General features: G+C 47.7%; 1 protein-coding gene across 4 annotated transcripts in view; it reads right to left on the bottom strand.

Annotated features, from left to right (window-relative positions):
- The window catches only part of Cables1 (Cdk5 and Abl enzyme substrate 1), a 100,978-nt gene that overhangs the window by 7,473 nt on the left and 74,183 nt on the right, over positions 1-19,322 (bottom strand). For 3 of the 4 annotated variants that reach the window (XM_074070154.1, XM_074070152.1, XM_074070153.1), the window contains 3 exons: positions 13,614-13,710; positions 12,416-12,572; positions 11,316-11,419 (listed from right to left, as the gene is read on the bottom strand). In XM_074070154.1, the coding sequence (XP_073926255.1) occupies positions 11,316-11,419; positions 12,416-12,572; positions 13,614-13,710 (358 nt within the window). The other variant, XM_074070155.1, reaches the window with a different exon arrangement.

Raw genomic sequence — 19,322 nt, 5'->3', positions numbered from 1 at the left:
AGTCTTGCTACCTTTCTCCAATTGGTTCCATTCCTCCTCAAGAGCACACCTGCCAAGGGCTGGCTCTCCTCTGGCCAACTCCAGGCAATAACCTCCATCAGGCAAAGCCAGAGAAAGCAGCAGCTATGGATTCTGATGGTCCATTCCCAAGGGTCAGTCACTGCCAGCAAAACATATCCAAGGTTTCCTTAGTGCCTAACAAAATCTGATGGCTTTCTCTGAACACTGCCACATAGAAGACACTTGGTGTGACATGATTTTAGAACAGGTACATAGACTGCCTTTGGTGGCAGTTTAATAACCAAGAACAAACAGCCAGCCAGCACACCCCAATTCAATGATCTCAGTGGTACCTTCACTTCTCTGAAGAGTAAAGGCAAACTGTATCAATATTAATCCAAACAATTCCACCACACTGGCTCAGAGTTTTGTGACATTTGGGAGTCAGATGGGGCAGTGCTACATCTTCCCCTGATATGTAGTCCTTCTAGCTCAATTAGGAAGGGCGTCCCTGAGCTGGTCTGTGACATGCCTATCCTGATCTGTGCTAGTGATGTGCTGTGTGAGAAGTGGGCAGCCCAGTCTTGCAGGACCATGGTCCTCAGGCATGGTGCAGTGCTGCTCTGTGGGCAGAGTGGGGAGGTGCACTGGGGAGTTTTATGGAGGCCACTCTGAATGCTGAGGTCTGAAGGAATGGAAGTCTCCCTGTGGCAGCCTTTTAAGGTAGCTTTGTTTGCCTTTCTGCTGTAAGGACTATTTTCCATCCCATCTTCAAAATATGCCTCCTCTGGGTTGAGCAGGATATAAGACTTTTTTCATTTCTAAAACAGGCAGTAGAATGGGAACCACATCTAACATGCTTGCCCCCAGTTGGCCTCTTTGCCAATCCTTGTTTTCTAAATACTCAGCACCCACCCCCCATCCAGGCACCCTGAAATTCCAGAGATGGGTACCTCTTCCTCTACAGGTTGGGGTTCATAATGATGTGAGTGGGCTAAAGCAAAATATCACCTGTCTTTGTTGTGGGACCAAAGCCCTGTGAGCCTCAGACAATGGCATCCTGCTGCAAATAATCACGGCACATTTCCAAATGGGTTCTGTGCAAATGCCTGAGGCAATGGAAGGCCTGGATCCCTCCCTACAGAAGCCATAGCTGCTCCCACTGGCAGAAAAGAGGCTTGGGAATGTATCCCACCCCACTTACAGACAATAGAAAATGAGGCTCAGAACAGTGAAAATGCTTGGCCTGACCTCAGCGAGCTGCAGGCAGGGCCAGTGCTGGGATCCTGTTCTCCCAGATTGGCCTCTTCCAGCTCAGCCCACATTCTGTTCCCCTGATTTGCTTTCCTTGATCAGACTGAATGGTAGTGGAAAGCAGCTCCCCACTAAGTGGCTCTTATAAAGTGGTCTGGAGCAGTTGGCCAGCTATGGACAGGGCTCGGGTAGTGGTCAGATGGCTTCTAATCCAGCAAGTAAGGAAACATGGACAAAGTCACTCAACCTCTGGTCTAGCAGCCCTTGTATCTGCACCATGGCACCTTCCCTAGTTGATTTCTATGTATTGAAGCCAGAGGACTTGTGTATCAGAGTCTCCTTCCTGGTTAATACCTTTCCCAGTTTGCCTTGTGATGTGTCTTTTGTAGGCTTGCCCTGCTAAGCCCCCCAGTGTGCAGGCTGCTCTCACCATGACTTGCCTTCACTAAATTCTATGGTCTGGACATTCAGCCTCATCCTGGGACAAACACCTTGCTGTACTCCAGAGGATGGAAAATTAATGGTTATGTTTCCAGACTCCTTTGCAGCTAGGATACCATTCTATTTCTGCCTCTTCCTATGGACGTTCTGATACAAGAAGGCAGAACTGGAGCAGAGGCTGCACTTGTATCATTTCTGCTGCCAACAACAAAGGTCAAGGGAGGAGTCCTAGGGTCCTGTCACTAGCTTCACAGGTGTGAACCACAGAAGGCACAGCATGGATCTGGAGCCAACAGCAGCGGGTCTCTAATTGTGGTGGTTTCTTGATGGTGGCAGTGGTAGGATCCAGTAGCCAGGTCAGAAGCCAGAGCTCTGCTGCCAGAGGAGGTAAAACCCTGCAAAGTGGTTTGGAGAGCATTCCTGAAACTTACACTTTGGTTGTTCCATCATCCTCCTCAATGATTCTCTAAGCTACTTAGTACCTGCCCTGTAATAAATCCTTCTTAAAGTAGCTCGAGTGGACGCTGGGCTCTGCAACTCAACTGTAACTGACAGCACATACCACAGTTTCCTTTACAAGCAGCTTCATCCTTCCTCCTGGGTATATTGCTAGGGCCTGCCTTTCTTCACAGCAAGATGGGTGGGAGGAGGCCAGTGAACTGGTGCTGTGAGACCCTTGGCCCAGCCCCCAGTAGGTGTGGCATATTTGTCAGCTGCCAGGATTGCAAAGCTCTCAAGAGTTCAGAAGTGCCACCTGCAGGTACAGGTGACATCCTGTGCCACCACTGCCCTGCTCTGTGCTTCTTTCCAGCTTCAGGACCACGTTCTTGTGACTGCTCCTAGCACTGAGCAGAGGCTTGGTGCCCATCAGACATATTACTTATTCATCTATTAGGCTGTCACCTGGCTACTTTTTGAGTCTTTTTTTTTTTTTAAAGATGTCTTGCTATGTAGCCCAGGCTGGTCTCGAACTTGTGATCCTTTTGACTCAGCCTTCTGAATGCTGGGATGGTAGATGTGTGCCATTGCTTGTACATTCTGAGGTGGAAGTCTTTCATCCGTCAAAGCCTAGAGATAGCTGATGCTTGACCCAAAACCTCCCACTCCATCTTCAGGGAGGCAGCAGTAGCCATGTCTCATGAACTGCCAACCTTTCCTCATGGCCCCAGTTCCTGACATCTAAGTGGCTGGTAGTCCCCAAAGGTGTATGGTAGAAGAAGGAGGAAGTCCAGGGAAAAGTATGGATGGGCACAGGCCAGTTAGGACCAGGAACAGTTGCTTTAGGATATCCAAAGACAACCAGAAAAAGCAGCTGTGAACTTGAACTGCTGCAGGCTTGTTACACTGCAGCGCTGAGGCAAGTGCCCAATAACAGTCATTCTGGTCATCTCCCTTCAGTCTATTTTGGTACGAGGAAGGTTGGATTTCAGGGCAATGAAGTGGTTCCAAGACAAGACAGGAAGAAGACGGTAGTAAATTGTGGGTCTGAGCACCCCAAGCTGGAGGAGAATGTGAAGAGACGTTAGTTTGCTGGGGCTGCTGTAGCCAGCTACCATAAACATACTGCCTCATAGTCCTGGGGTTGGGAGCCAGAGACCCAGGTGTCACAGGCTGTATGCCCAGTGAAATGGAATTCTTCGATGTGTTGTCTCTGGATAGAAACCTTGCTCAGGAATATTCCTTCTTCCAAATATTCCTTTTGCTATGTCACCTATGGATTTTACTACACAGAAAATTCTATTTGAAAAAAAAAACAACTTTGCTCATCTTTTCAGGTTTCTGGTAGACCCTTAGCATCTGGGCTTGTAGATGCATCACTTCAACCTCTGCCTCTTTTTTCACATGGTGTTCTTCCTGTCGTCTGTCTTCTGTATCTGTGTCTCTTTCTATGGAGACAGTTTGTAGGGATTAGAGCCCACCCTACTCTAGTCTGACCTCATCTTTACTAATGTACATCTGCAATGACCCTGTTTCTGAACAAGGACACAGTCTAGGGTACTAGGGGTTACAGCATCTTTTGGGGGGACATAGTTCTTCCCAAGCAGTGGTTTGCTACTAATGGTACCACTGCACAGTCTTGCTGGGCTCTGACCTCAGCTGTCTCCCCAGGCTAGATGCATAGCTGCCCCCACTGGCAAGGCCCTTGGCCTCCAACACTGGCTCCAACTCTGCCCAACAAGAGGAGGTCTTAATCATGCTCTGAAGGTGGATGTGGAGGGTATCTTTTTTCCCTGCCTCCTCTGCTTGCTCCCATGCTGTCTCTAGTCTTGCCTTTATCCTTGCTTCTCTGAGCTGCAGCTTGGTAGGAAAGAAGAGACTTGGGAGCCAGATCCCTGGGTTTAAACCCAGCTCAGCCATGCAGCATCGAGTAGACCACCTGATCTACAAGGCTGATCCATGTCCTACTCACACTCAGTGTCCGGGACACACAGTCTGAGTGACTGAGTGGGTGGCTCCCAGAGCGACAATCTACCTGGGCCTTGCACACGAGCTGCATCTTGAGGCTGGACATGGGCCAGACTGTGGGTACTGCATGGACTACCATAGCAGATGCCGAAGCTGAAGTCCTCACTGCCCTCCAGCTCCAGGTTACTCTGAGGAACACTCTTTGGAGCATGGCCTCAGCATGATCCTGTCAGTCTTGAGGGAGCCATACCTGTGATGACCCTTCTTTCCAGTGATGGCAGGGAGCTGAGGAGGCAGTACTGGGAGACTGAGCTGCAGGGACAGGATTCCCAGTCCCTTCTGCCAGCCACTCTTTCTGGATTGAGGGATAATAAATGAAACATGAGGCCAATGCTTTGTGCTCACCTACTAGTCTAATTGTATGAGTTATAAAAACTTGCCTGGATTTTGCCAGAGTGCGTTATTATAATTCAAAGTAAATTAAAAAAAAACCAAAGTGCTAATTAGTCAGGCTGTGGCTCCTTCCTGGTCTGAGACAGTCTGTTCATTACCACCTAATTCCAGGCCACAGAATTTGCCCAGTGAAGGGCTCTTCTCGGCTTGCAGCTGCCGACAACAGGGGGGCTGGGCTGCTTGATACTTAGGTCTCTTCAGCCCTGCAGCACTTGCACTTCTGCAGAGATGGTCATCGCATTGTGGGAGTGAGGTCACTTGATTGCACTTGCTCCATGTTGCCTGGTTGCAGGGAAGCTGTGTTTACAGCTTCATAAAGGGGAGGAGGGGAAGGTCAGCTAGGAGTAGACCATCCAAAACACAGAATGTCCAGAGAGACACAGTTCATAGGAGCCCTCCCCCGCCTGCCCTGCTGGAGCTGGGAGACAGGAAGGCCCAGTGTGGTGATGGACACCCTGAAAAGAAGAAAAGCCCACAACTTAGCAGCTGGAAAAAATCTACCAAGTCTCTTGCAGCGACACTAAGATATCCTTTGTTTTTCATAAACACACAGCCTTGGTTCTTTATGAGAGGAAAAGGGGAGCCTCTAAGGAACCGAACTTGGACCCCATCCTGGCCCACAGCACAAGCTGCAATGTTGTAAAGGGAAGGCCTCTCAGAGTAGGGTTGGGGTGCAATGACAGAGGGTGCATATGCCCCAGTACCAATCCTGGAGAAGAGCAAGGGGTTCAGAGCCAACAGGTTGCTGGTCTAATTCTAAAAGAAACAGAACAGAAGCTTCTGCTCTAAGGCCTGGTGGAGCTGGAGCCTCTTTGTCCTCCACTCCATGAATAGCACTCTCATGAGCAGCCCTACAAGCTTGCTGCAGATTGCTACTATTGTCCTTTGGGTCTGAGACCCGCCCCCCACACTCTCCCTCTAGACAGGAACATTCCAAGAGAGCTGGGTTCCAGCTGCAGGGTGACTCACACTCCAGATATTAGCTGGAGACCTTGGGCAGAGGGTAGCCTCTTCAATGTCTCAATTTCCCTGCCATGCCTGTGAAAGGAAGGAGGAAAACAATGTAGTGATCTAGGCAACTTCTCCCAGAACCAGGAGCCTGCAAACCCAGGGCTGTTTTGCTGCAGCCCTGTCTTGTCTGAGAGCTGTCGGCACTCTCGCTCAGCTGGGCACTGGGAAAGCAGATGTTCTGTGCTTGTTCAGGTAATTAAGCGGGGGCAGCCCTGAACTAAATCTATCTAACTACCAACAGATGGTCATTTCAGCTGTTCTGTGCATTTAATCCGTTTTCCTAGGAGGACAGTAAATGACAAGTCAACTATGGGAATGAGCGAGCCTGAGACCACATCTGGTGCTACTTCTCCCCCTTACATTCCAAACCAGGCTCCTGGGTTGACACCCCCCAACACACACCAACCAGGGGGGCAGTCTGCAGCTCCCCTCACTGACATGAGCTGGTTTGAGGTTTATGCTATCACGTTCATTGACCAGGACTTCAGTGTCAGATATTTGTCAACAGCAGATGTTATGCATGTTGGAATTATTTTGCCAGGAAAAAAATGATTTAAACCTTGCAATGCTGATATGTACTACAATACAAATGAACCTTGAAAATAGTATACTAAGTAAAAGAATCCCAAAACAAAAGACCATGTATTATATGATTCCACGATATATAAGATCCAAAATAGGCAAAGCCACAGAGACAGAATGCAGGCAGCCCAGGGCTTAGGCTGCATGGGGTTAAAGATGATAGTATGGGAGCTTCTTTTGGGGATGATGAAGATGTTCTGAAATTGATTGTAGGGAAAGCCACCTAAGTTTGTGACCATACTGTAAAACCACTGAATTGAACATTAAAGAGGTGAATTATATGATAAGTGAATTATACCTAGTAATGCTTTTAACACACACACACACACACACACACACACACACACACACTAACCCCACTCCCCACAACTTAAATAACACTCCTGAAGCTGTTGCTCCTCAGCTCCTGCCCTGACATGAGAGAGCTCCTGGAGCCTCAGACACACAGCAATTGTGCTTCTGCAATGTGTATTTTCTTAATGAAGCCTCTCCTCCCAAAAGAAGTAAGCTTCAAGCAAGAGAAACATGTGGGCCCCAAGAAAGGCCCTGCAAGGGAGGATACCAAGGACACTAGCTGCTTTCGTTTTCTAACAAATCTGTCCTGAAGACAGGTAAGTTAAGAGGCTAAGCCATCGACACCACCTTAAAAACAACAATAAAATGTATAAATGATGGGGGGAGCAGAGTCCAACACCAACCATAGCAGGTTGAATTAATCTTCCCTTTATTAAGTCATTTATTTCCCACTGCTCAGCACCTGACTGTACTGAAAAATAAAGTTCTAAGACATACTTCCACAGTTCTGGGAGTTGTGCGGTTGCAGAGCAGGCTTGCTCTGTGAGTACTTCTGATAGTAGGGGAATAAGCGGATAGGCGATGTAGCATGGAGGCAGCCCGAAAGACGTTCTCTTGAGATGTGTACACCTACAGCTATCATAAAGGATGCCTACCAGCTTGCTTTCTGAGGTCAAAGCAATGAGATTTCTTCTCAAGAAAAACGATCCAGAGATCTAATCAAATAGGGTTAATTTTGCGGCTTTCCTCAGCTCTCTCACTTTCTCCTCTTAATTGCTTTCCACACCCACAAAGGGAGAGGGAGAAAAACAATGATGAAAAACCACTACTAACGTGAGCTGCCAGATTCTAATGATAAATAATCACTCTCCAGTGAAACTTAATTATATGCCAGGCAGAGCTGATGGCTGGAAGCATCCGGTTCTGATGATGGCCTCCCGCCCTCCTGGCCACAATTAACTAATGTCCTTCAAGAACCTGCAGGCAGCCACACTGCTTGACATGCTTTCATGTTCTGTGGTCACCTTCTAGAAACCTGCAGGCCAAACCACAGGGGCAGCTGCAACGTGGTCTTCACGCCTACCCCAGAAGTTTCTTTTTAAGTTCAACATTTCACTTTTGCCCTTTTACAGTGGAAGATAGTGGGAGTGACCCACATGAACCGAGGTTGAAAAATAAAAATGTAACTACAAGGGTGAGGCCACTTTTAAAGCTGCCTCTGCTCTGTAAATGACAGGCTTCACTTCTGCACCCTCCAACTCGAGGGCACGCCCTAATTGTGGCAATGAGTGGCCTTTTACGTTTCACTTAGAGCAAACCCCGATGAAAATACACACCTGACTACATCCTGGCTGATGAATACATATGACACAAATCCCGACCTTAAGAACTCATCTAAGAAAAACAAAAACAAAGTGCCCACGAGGAACCAAGTGCAAGAGTGTTCTGGCAACAGTATTCCTACCATCTCCACACTGGAAGAAACTCAAGCACCTACTAGCAGGGGAGTAGATAAATTGTGGAGCCTCTATCCCCACTCAAGCAATTAAAAAAAAAAACTAAAACGCATACAGGTGAATCAGATAGAAGGTTGTGTGAAAGAAGATGGACCAAAAAAAAAAAAAATGTACTACAATCTCATTTCACATGAGGTTCCAGAACAGATCAAACTAAGTACAGTGCCTGAGATCAAAGGACAGTGGCCTTAGGGAGGAGGGGATGGAGGAGTGGGACAGTAGGAGGGTACTTTCTAAGGGTATGGAAGTCCCCGTATCTGGATCAGAGGGTGTGACAAATTCACGGGGCTATACACTTAAAATGCGTATATTTGAACATGTATACGTTACACCTTATCCAGCTGCAGTGGGATGTGATGGGTGAAATTAAGAATCACTTCGAGGGTTGCTTGATTCCGCAGAAGCCACAAAGGCATCTCAGAGAAATGCCACACAAACAGGATATCCCAAAACACTGGACAACAGTGCCAGGATCTCCACTGAGCTGGCCTAGCTGGGGCTGTCCTGGGGGCCCGAGGAGGACAGGATAAGGTAGTAGGATGCCATCAGTAAGCAAAAGTGGCAGCAGGAAGCCTTGAGGACAGCAGACAGATGGCACAGCTTGGCTTCATGGCCTGAAGTCTGCCTGTGGGGGAGTCTTGCTGGGCAGAGCTCCCCATATCCACCTAGGGACCAAATGTGCCGCAGACCCTCCAAGACGGCCTTCAGCAACCTGGTTCAAACAACCCTCTACCTCTTGCTGCCAACCTTGGGAGTACCTGACCTATCATAGCTGCAGTTCTGTGCACCTGGGGCCATGTTTGTGTGGGAGAGTTTGTCAGAATCATCGCCCTATGACCTTGACCTCCCTGTACTGTATGTGTGTGTGTGTGTGTGTGTGTAGAGGGAAGGACAGAGCTACACAAAGTCTTCCCATGTGGGGAAGCCAATCTGTGACCCTCCATGTCATCTTCTACCACTTTTTTAGGATGGTTCCTTTCATATTCTCCTCACAACTGCAGTGATTCACCTACATGTTTACTACCAAGGCTTCTCCACGCACTCTAAAGTAGATGAGAATGGGATTATAGCTGGTCACTTACCTATTGGATGAGGAAGCATCCAGAGTGGTGCCTAGAGAGTAGTGCTGCAATAAAACTTGTTGAATGTACAGATTCTATACCTGTTACCCAACATACAAAAACCAAGCAAGCACACAAAACAAAACCCCCACACTCATTCCTACAAGTTCAGCACAAATGTGCAAGAAAGAGCCCTGTAACCCATGTCTGCTTCTCTGGGTTTTGGGGAGCTGGGAAGAGGCTCTTTGTCACTCATATTGTTAAGAACTTAGATTATAACACCCCAAAGTGGATTTTCTGTCTTTTTATCAAAGTACCAACATCTAGGGCCAGAATTGAAGGATGAAGTTCTCACAGAGTTGACCAGGAAAACACAGCTGATGAGTACTGTGTTCTCTAAAATATGGACTGCACAGGAAGCACAGATTGCAGAGCAAACATGAGGAAATGAAAACCGATCCACTTGGGAATATAAGATGAAGAGGCAGGACATATATTCTGACTTAGAAAGTCATCCAGTGCACTGTCCAAGTAGTGTACACACACACACACACACACACACACACACACACACACACACACACACGCACGCTGTGGCCCAGAACCTGAAAGCTCATGATGAAATCATTTAAGGAAGAAAACCATTGACTCTGGCACCAGCCTGACATCAGGCTTGTCAAAGAGGAAGTCAGGGTTATCACCAGACATGACATGCCCATAGGAGCGCTCCCTGTCAAACCCCACTGTCAGCCAGACACAGTGCACCTTTACATCCTCTTGGTCGTGTAGACATCTGTTAAGCTACTGTCCGAAGAATCATCCTCACGTTCTGCCTCAGGTTGGCACTGCTGACTGCCCAGGGACAGGACATTCACACATGACCAGGAAAAGTCAAAGTGAACAAAGTGTAGGCTAGGAGTGATAGACTCAGTTTCCCATTTCCTGTCTGACAACTGTGAGAGCCTTCTTGAACCTAGTCACAGTTTACTGTCTGTTACTTAATAAAGTAAACTTTAATAAATGTAGTCACCCAAAGACAGAATACTGGTCCTTTATGAGTGACTTTTCAGTTGTTCCCCCTTTAACATGAAGGCATTGTTACTGGACACTTAGGCACTAGACTCTGGGAAAGAGAAACAGGTCACAGAGTGAAGAACAGTGGCTATGGTTTTGCTTCATGTGTTGGGAGCTGAGGACTCAGTGTGCTAGAGCGAAGGCGAGGGTCATTTTCAATTAAATGCCTTTGGAAATTCATCCTGACTCCATGTGGCATATCAGAAGGACCTCTGAACTTCGTGCCAAATCACAAGAGGATATACACTGAAAATAACCAGCAAGGGCCCAACTGCTGCTTGGTGAGAACGCTGAGCTCTAAGTACAGATTCAGATATCCTTTGAGTCTGCATGGTTGGTTTGTACTCTGGTGTCTGCAGACATGAAAGCCCAGAACAAGGACCCTATGGCTCAATGGTGAGTTTATGACTCCTTGGAATATCACCAGAGGGACAGAACCAGAGAAGGAAGTGGCCAGTTTGCCTGCCCTGCTGTCCTGGCCAGGATGAAGAAGACAGAGAGAGGCAGGCATTCTGAGCTGGTGCTGTTCCTGCTGAGGCTCTCCCCTTCTCCCATAGCAGACTTGAATCAGGGCAGGTCTGCCCAAAGAAAGTACATGGGACCCTGGCAGGCCCTTCTGGTGTCTGGAGAAATGGCAGCCTTCAGTGGTAGGAAAGGTGGTCAGCCAAAAGCAAAACCCAAAATGACACAAAGGGAAAACACGAAGAGTCTGTGAAATAAAAACAGCAAGGAAAGTGTTTGCATTTAACACCCACAGTGTCCTACTTTTACCTTCCCAAGAGATAATTCTGTCATCCCCAGCCTGGTGCCAATTGTTTGCTCTGAATGCACGTGGAGGCTTGCAGTCACCAAGTTGGTCCAAAAACAGCTGAACTTGAACTCTGAGGGACTGACTGGGTCCCCCTCCCAGTCGAGTCCATAGATATGTAAACTCAGATACACTCCCCAGAGATGAGGGTCTCTCAGCCTGAGCTGGCCTCCAGCCTTCTCAAACCCCCTGGAAGTGGTGTTTGCAGGCCTGGTGACCAGCAGAATCCCAGACACTAGGTTGGTCCTTTCATAATTCTCACCAGGGAGATCCTCAACAAGACTCTACAGGCAGAGCCCCCAGCCTCAGTCTGTGAATACAAGCAAGCCTTTTTCAGGCTGTCCTAGGTGGCTGTGGAGAGGAGCAAACCATTTATCCATCCATCCATCCATCCATCCATCTGACACTACTCACCATGTAGGAAGGAAAGATCAGAACTCGCTTGTGCTTGCCACAAGGCCACTGAGGGTCGTCCAAGAGATTTGGGTCATAGTCCATAAAGTCTCCAAGGTCACTACCTGAAGATCACATGCAAAATGAAAATTAGAGGCCCTGGACCCTCTGAGGCAGAGGCAGGTGGGAGAATGCTAGGTACCGTTTCAGAAGGCAGGTTGGCTTTGGTTCAGCCTTACAACCTGGCTCTGAACTTCGTGATTGCTGCATGTCAATGAGGTGCATCTTCTCACAGAAGGATTTAGCAAATTCTTACCATTCTGACATTTCTTTCCCATTTTGAAAGCTATACACTACTCTCCCTGACCCAGAAGATCACAAAACTTCACACAGCATACAGCATGCAGAGAGCCCTGGCAGATTAGAGCACTGCCCAGAGAAGGTTCATTTTCTAAACTTGCACACCAAATTAGTGGACCATCCAAGACCATGACTTGAGGCAAAAGCTTCCAGGCAGGCTACTGTGTGTGGATGAACTCAAACAGAGCAGCCACCAATGTGCAGAGATATAAATGACCACAGGTGGCCAGGGTATTAAGACAGATGCTGGGTGACCTAGGAATTGCTGGAGAGGACACACAATCTTGCTTCCTAAGGAGTTTTTGCCCTCATGCTGACTCTTACAAAAGTTCCTGTGGGCCTCTTTCAGCAGCCAGCTCAGCTGATGCACCATGATTACCACAGAGGAAACTCTCACCCTCACCCTGTACTTCAGGGCCTAATTATTTGGGATTAAAAACCCAAAAGCCAAAGTCTATGATGCTGGACAGTATAACCAAGTCAATGAGGAACTGAGTAGTCAAGAGAAGCTGGGAAGGCTGGTCCTCTCTGCTTGGTGCAGATGGCCTTGGCTTTGTCCTTGTAGGTAGGCCCCAGAGGGTTGGTCTTCTCTCCACTTAGCTCACCTGCTTATGAGTCCACATGGCTTGAGATGAGGCTTTCCCATCACCTCACCAGTAGGCCTGTCCTCTAGTTCTCACAAAGGGAGACCTCATCTATGCTGCAAACTGAGGCACCTCCCACCATGAGCTAGCAAACCCCACCAGGCCAGGCTGAGTTACCTGTGTCGAGGCTCCCCTGGGTGCTGCTGGCCCGGCCTATGGAGAGGCTGCGGTGGCTCAGGTTACGGAACTGGGAGAAGGAAGAGGTGGAGTCTATGGTATTTCTCCGGGCTCCGAAGGCATTTGTGGGTAACAGAAATTGGGTATAAGAAACTGTCTAAAAGGTGAAAATAAAAACAAACCAGTGATTATTCTCAGGCAATATCAGCTTGCATTCTGACCAAGGATATGTTGCCATCCCAAGTGCAAGTATACTTTCAAATGGGCAATTCTAAAATCCCAATGAGATCTGAAAACTGCAATTTGTTTTGGTACTCACTTGTGCTATTTTGTGCCAAAATCTCACCAGAATGGACTTGACGCTATGTACAGTTCTAATCCATCTCACTCGCTGTAACTATTCCTGTTATGCTGTGTCAGACAGGTACTGTTGCAGAATGTGCTGGGGTACTGTGTCCTACACAAGGCACATGCTGTATTGCAACTTATAATCCACCAAGTGCAGAATTCCAGAACACACCAAGCCACAAGAGTCTCTGATAAGCGCTGTGGACTCCTCTCGTGCTCCTCTGGCAGGCGCTGTTCCTGATGCTCAACTCTAGTCCACCCTCCCTCATGAGCACTCACCCTTCAGAAATGAAGAGGAAGCAAGTGCACTGCTATTCACCTGGCTGGAAGGTGCCTTGCACCCACCCCACCTGCCCCTTGAGTTCAGGGATCATGTCTTTTGGCACAGAAGTGACCAGCTGCCCTGGGGATGAGGACAGTTTCTCCAAAGAAACATAGGCTTTGACAGGGTTTAGGTAGACTTCCTGGACCCACCACAGGAAGGGCAGGTTCATCTTTCAACTTACAGACCTCAACCTAGCAGCTCACTGTATTGTGGATGAAAGAGGAGTGTGACAGCTTTGCTGCTTGGTGGTCAATGTATAAGGAAGAGAGACTAGGCTTCTTGGGACCATAAGAAGCCAGAAGCGTTTCTAGTAGCTACAATGAGAACCCAAAAACTTTTCTAGGAGCTGGCATGTTGCTTGCTGACACCTCCAGTTCATGGAGGTTCAAATCACCAGTCCATCCTGGAATGTGCACGCATGATTGTGTAGGCATTACATTACAAGTGAGTCTCATGGGCTGTCTCAGTCTGTACCACTGCCTCTGCTTCCTGATTCTGCAGTAATTGAAAGCCAGGCAGCCTTACCTTCCCATCAGCACCCAGCTCCACACCTTCAAGGCCGATGATCTCTTTCAAGCTCATGGCACCTGTTGATTGTCTCCCTCCATCCAACTTCAAATCCCTGGGGAGGACAAGCCAAAGGGGAAAAAGGCTCTTGTGTGTGCCCTAACAAGTGACAATGGCGCTTACTGCATGAGACACCACAGTCACACTCATGAAATGACCAACTGGTCTCAGAGGATGGCATGTCCCTTTGTCCTTGGGAAATTTTCAGTGATGGTCTGGGGGGCAATTCTATCTTGTTTCATTCACATTGACATAAATAAAGTCCAAAGGAACTAAAAGTGCAAAGATGGAAGTCAGGCTCAGAAGCTAATGATTTGCCCAAATCCTTTCTTCCACTAGGTTCTTAATGACAGCCAGTCAATAAGAAGCTGGGAACCCCCGAGAACTGAAGACGGTGGATCACTTGGGCTCTAGCTGCATGGTTCTTTTTAGAGCTGGAGAGACCATTTCTCCTTGCCACTCTCCTTTATCAGACAAGAAAAATAAATATCCTACATGGCCTTCGGGTTTTCAGCAGGTAAGGAAAAGATTAATATCGCAATATTCAGTTCAACCACCTTGCCAAGCTACCTAGAAAATGAGTATATTTTTATAAAAGAATAATCCCCAGGAATAACAAACACATTTATATAGCACTGCACAATTTTCAAAGACATTTATCTATCATCCTTTTGGTTCTTTAAGATGATCTGAAGGGCTGAGGCTGTAACTCAGTGATAGAGCACTTGTGTAGCATTCACAAGGTCCTGGGTTCAATCCTCAGCACTAAAAGAAAAATAAACGAAGCCAAAATGACACTGTAAGACAAGTGTAATATTAGTAACCCATTTTACAGAGGCAGAAACTGAGGGCCAGAGTAGGTAAATGGCTACCACCAGGATAGTAGGTTGTAGGACTGGTTTTGAATCCAATGCTCTTTGCAGGATGTGGCATTGCCCTGGAGATGAAGATAGGCTTGCCATGACATATGCTCATGTGAAACTGCTCACTTGTCAAAGGAGGCTCCCCCTCCTTACAGGAGCTGCTCAAGTTTTGCTCTATGTTAGAACTGCCTGGGGACCTCTGACAACCTACTGCTGCCCGCCCCTCCTCCATCACCCTACATTGATCAGTCTGAAGTGGGACCTGGGCATGTGGAGTTCTAGGTCATTCCCAAGGAATACTAAATGGCAGGCACATTTGGGAACTGACTTCCAGCTTCCGTCTCTATGGTACACAGTGCTGGTTAGCAAAGGCCACCTCACACTGACACCATTCTCGCCATGGGACCTGAAAGGAGGCACCATACTCAGGGGCCAAGAACAAGTCTGATGTACAGGCAAAGTTCTCCCAGCCAAAGGTAACAGGGAAAAGGAGAGAGAGGAAGTGATGAGTGGGAAGAAAAGAAAAGGCCACTCTCAAATGTGGAGGAAAACCAGGGATTCTCTGATTCTGTTCAGCCAAGGCCCTCTTCCATGGGCCTTCCAAAGCTGGACTGGCTCCCTTATCCCACCTAGAGTGCAGAGTTTGATCTGCAACAGCTTTCAAAATCAACTCCAGGCTGTCTGCACCCAGCTCTACAGCAGTCTCCTTGGGAGGCTATGGCCCTGCCAGGCTCAAAATGACACCATTCATTCAGAACAAAAGCAAGCAATGAGCCCAACCCACAGCCTTCCATCGTTCCATGCATAGGTTTTTGGTGTTTTCTTTAAAACCCTAAACTCAGTGCTTCCCCAACTCCTGTTTATACCCTACATGTAAATTACTTCAATAATTCCAAACCTGCACCTTAAGGGTGGCATAGGTCAGTTCAGTCTCAGAATTGTAAATGCTTAGCTAGAATGAAGACTTCAAGAAGGTTCTGTGCAACACAGCAACTTTCACACGCATGTGAGTTTCCCCATGATGCTCCTTCTGATGGGGATTGTGCTCCCTGAGGGCTGCGAGGTCCAGGACTACTTAAATTACATCACTTTCTAAACATGCTGGCAGCCTAGAAGCAAGCAGGGACTCTTGAGACCAGCAGACATCTAGGGATTGTCCACACCCATAAGACCATCACCTCATCCCTCCGCCTGTTCCATGAGCTTCCCAGGGCAATTCCCAGAAGACTTCTCAAAGCAACTGAGAATGGAGATGATGAATGCACCAGGGCACTTGGCAGGAAAGATGCCTACGAAGTAAAAACTTGAACCCCTATGGGGGGCGGGTAGGGAGCAAGGGGAGCAAAGGGCTCCAGCGAGCTCCACACACCACCTTCCCACAGCCAGCCCAGCAGGCAGGTGCCTCAAACCCCCAACTCCAAAGCAATTTTCTCCTGGTGCCCATTTGCTCAGAAAATGGAATTTAAGGCTGAGATTAGTACAAAAGCAGGGAACATCTTTCTGGGGAGAGCTGGCTCTGGAGTTTAAGCCTACATTAAGAATGCTCCCAGATGGAAGGGTTGGAGGCATGGCTCAAGTGGTAGAGTGTGAGGATTGAGGCGGCCCTCCTAAAAAAGGGAGGGGAGGGAAGGACGGGGGAGAAGAGGAGAGGGAGGAGAGGAGAGAACAGGAGAGAACAGGAGAGGAGAGGGAGGCTGTTCCCAGAAGGAGCAGGCAGGGGGTCCCATTCCATTTTCCAGCCCTGCCTGGAACAGTGTCTCACATGTTAAGAATCTTGAAGTACTTCCTAAGTGGTGGCAATCTGGCCACAGTTAACAGATTCATGCCTCTTCCTGCATCCCCTTCTTATCACTTCCTCCAAGGGGAAAGACGCCCTAACAAAAAATGTATTTAATGTGCTCGTATAAAATCCAAGACTCCTCTCTACACGTGTCAACCCCTAAACCTTACTTAAACAGGGATTCAGAGACTCTGGATTGTCCAAGTGCCTCAAGGACACCTGGAACCACGTGGAAGAGAAAGATGGCTGGGCTAAGCTCCCACAGACACCAATCTTTGAAGAATTAGTATGAGTCGTTGCTGTCACCACTTCCTGCTGGCCTTTCACTTACATCACTTTACCTTTGAGCATGAGTAAGAAAAGGAGGAACAGCAGGTCCACCTTTATAGGCTGCTTGACTCACACATGGCTCAGGGCAGATCAGAGCTCCTCCTCCAGCTGGAGGTACTGTCCTTCTGTGCTGTCCCACATGCTAAGTCACTGGTTGCATGTGGCAACTGAGTGCTTGAGATTTGGCCAGCTGACTGAGGAACCCAATTTTTAATTGTATGCAATTTTAATCAATTTGAGTATAAACAGCCACAGGTGGCTAGTGGCAGCCATACCCAACTGAGTCTTAGTGCTTCCTTGTCAGGACCTTGACTGCCAATCACTGGTGACTTCCTGCAAGACCATGATCACACAGGGTACATTTAATGATTTGGGTCTGGTGTCTTGTTTTCTTCCCCAAAGTGACCTGGCAGTTTTCTGCCTATGGCCTCAGGGATGTTTACCTTACAGGCCTCAGCTCACTGAAGAGACACATCAGGGGTCCTAGAGGCAGGACCCTGCAGGTGGAGCCAGCACTGTGCAGAGGGAAATAATGACCATGAGGTCCCCAGGCCTAGTGGCACTCCATCAACAACCCCCAAATAGGGTTCTCAGCCATAATTAAAATTCACAGCCCAGTCCGTGGCACAGAGCAGTGCATCCTTCTGCCTGAGAGGTTATGGGGACAGGAGTAGCAGGGGTGTTGGCAGTGCCAGAGCACATCAGTGAGCAGTGACTAGAGAGCGGCCCTAGTCACTGTCCTAGGTATTACAAGGGCCTCCAGGCCCTTCATCATGCAATCCTGGACAGTGGGGTGGTGGGGTACCCAGGAAAACTGAATTTGAACTTCTCTTCAGCCTGTGTGTGTGTGTGTAATAGTTCGTTTAAGGTAAATCAAAAGACAAGAGGTATTTCTTGCAACTGTGGCTGGTGCCCTCCTGTCTGCCACATGCAGACTTCAAAACTGTCACTGACTCGCTAATGAACATAACAGTCACTCTAGAACATGAAGTGCTTTGGGATGACTGGATGCACACTTTTCTGTATTCTCTCCCTTGGCTTCAGGGAGGGGTGGTCACTCAGGCTGAGAGGTTGCCTTCTTAGTGGGTGTGAATTAGAGCACGTGGGTAGCCACGGATGCTCTTCTAGTCACATCACAGGAAACAGAGTAGAGCTCATTTAGGCCTTTCTAATGAATGTCAGTTATTTTCACAGCTGTTGAATTTGTGTATCATAAGATAGCTGAGACCTGAAGACACGAAGATGCTGACAAACTTCTGTGGGTTGATTTTTCTTGCTAAGTGCTTTGGATAAATGTCACTGCAACCTGATAGTAACATGAACCACTGGAAATAGCCCTCCTGGGCCATACTCCACCTGTAACAACAATTTCACATTGTACCCCTAAGACTGCAGAAACTGCCCAGGCAGTGTGAGTGCAAAACAAGCTAGAGAGCCATGGGCTTACAGCCGCCTTCAGAAGCCTAAAGGGATGGAGCTGCTGGCAGAAAGGAGCTATGGGTGGTACAGATTCACCTAGAAAGAATTCTTAAAACTTCCAATGAAAGAATGGAGTAAGCTGGGCACCAGTGGCTCATGTCTGTAATCCTAGCTTGTCAGGAGGTAGAGATCAGGAGGATTGTAGATCGAAATCAGACCCTATCAGACAAAACAGGGCTGGTGGAGTGGCTCAAGTAGTAGAGTGCCTATCAAGCATGAGGTCCTGCATGGCCAAAAAACCCCCAAACAGTGTGTAGAAGTCCCAGAGGAGAAGGGATAAAATTTCCATGTTTTCTAAGATCATTATTCTGAATTCTTTTAAAATAATTACAAAAATAAAAATATCTGTGGGTTCACATGCCAGCATTAATCCCAGCACCAGGAGACAATGTTGGAGAACAGAAACCAGCAGCGGGAAGTCATTGAAAGTAAAGCAAAGTTGGACTTTTCAACTTCTTTGAAAACCTCGAGGATTTTCTCGGATAAAGCTAGAGGTCAAATACTCATTTATTTATACTCCACCTCCTTTTAAAAATAGAAGAGGCAAGTTCAAACACCACTTGTGGATTTTGCCCCAAACTGTGTGAATTAAGGTTTAAAGGTGAACACAGTTCGTCAGGTTGTAGGAGAAAAATCTCATTTCTGCAGAATCCCAGTCTTAATGGTGGTGAGGAGGTCGGACATTCAAGGCTCTGATTCCAGACTCCCACTGGATGACACTGCTGCATGGACTTACTTTCCCACAGAGCTGAGTTCTCCTTCTAAGAAGGCTTATGAGTTTCTGCTGCCTCTGCAGGGACTGTAGATCTCAAGTGCACATTGGAAATTCAGCACAAAGAACTATTCTCTTTTCCTTCTTTTTTTAGGGCAGTACTGGGGTTTGAATTCAGGTGCTTGCTCGACGGCACTCTAGCGTGCCCAGTCTTTAGTTATTTTTCCAGACAAGGTCACATGCTTCTGCCCCAGGGTCAATTTCAGACTTCCCTTCTCCTACCTCTGCTTCTTGAGTAGCTGGAATTACAGGTATGACACCAACATGCCAAGCTTGTTCTTTGAGATTGGGTCGCACTAGCTTCTTGCCTAAACTGGCCTCAAACTGAGATCCTCCTATACTTGCTCCAAAGTAGTATAGGTATTGGTCACTGTGCCTGGCCTCTTTTTTTTTTTTCCCTAAAGATTGATGTGTGAAAGAGGTCAATGGAGGAGTGGAGTGGT

Source organism: Castor canadensis, chromosome 4 (assembly GCF_047511655.1).
Source record: "Castor canadensis chromosome 4, mCasCan1.hap1v2, whole genome shotgun sequence".
In the NCBI taxonomy this organism is placed as follows: domain Eukaryota; kingdom Metazoa; phylum Chordata; class Mammalia; order Rodentia; family Castoridae; genus Castor; species Castor canadensis.
Note: the sequence above shows the minus strand (reverse complement) of the source record. Positions and strands in the feature narration are given on the sequence as shown.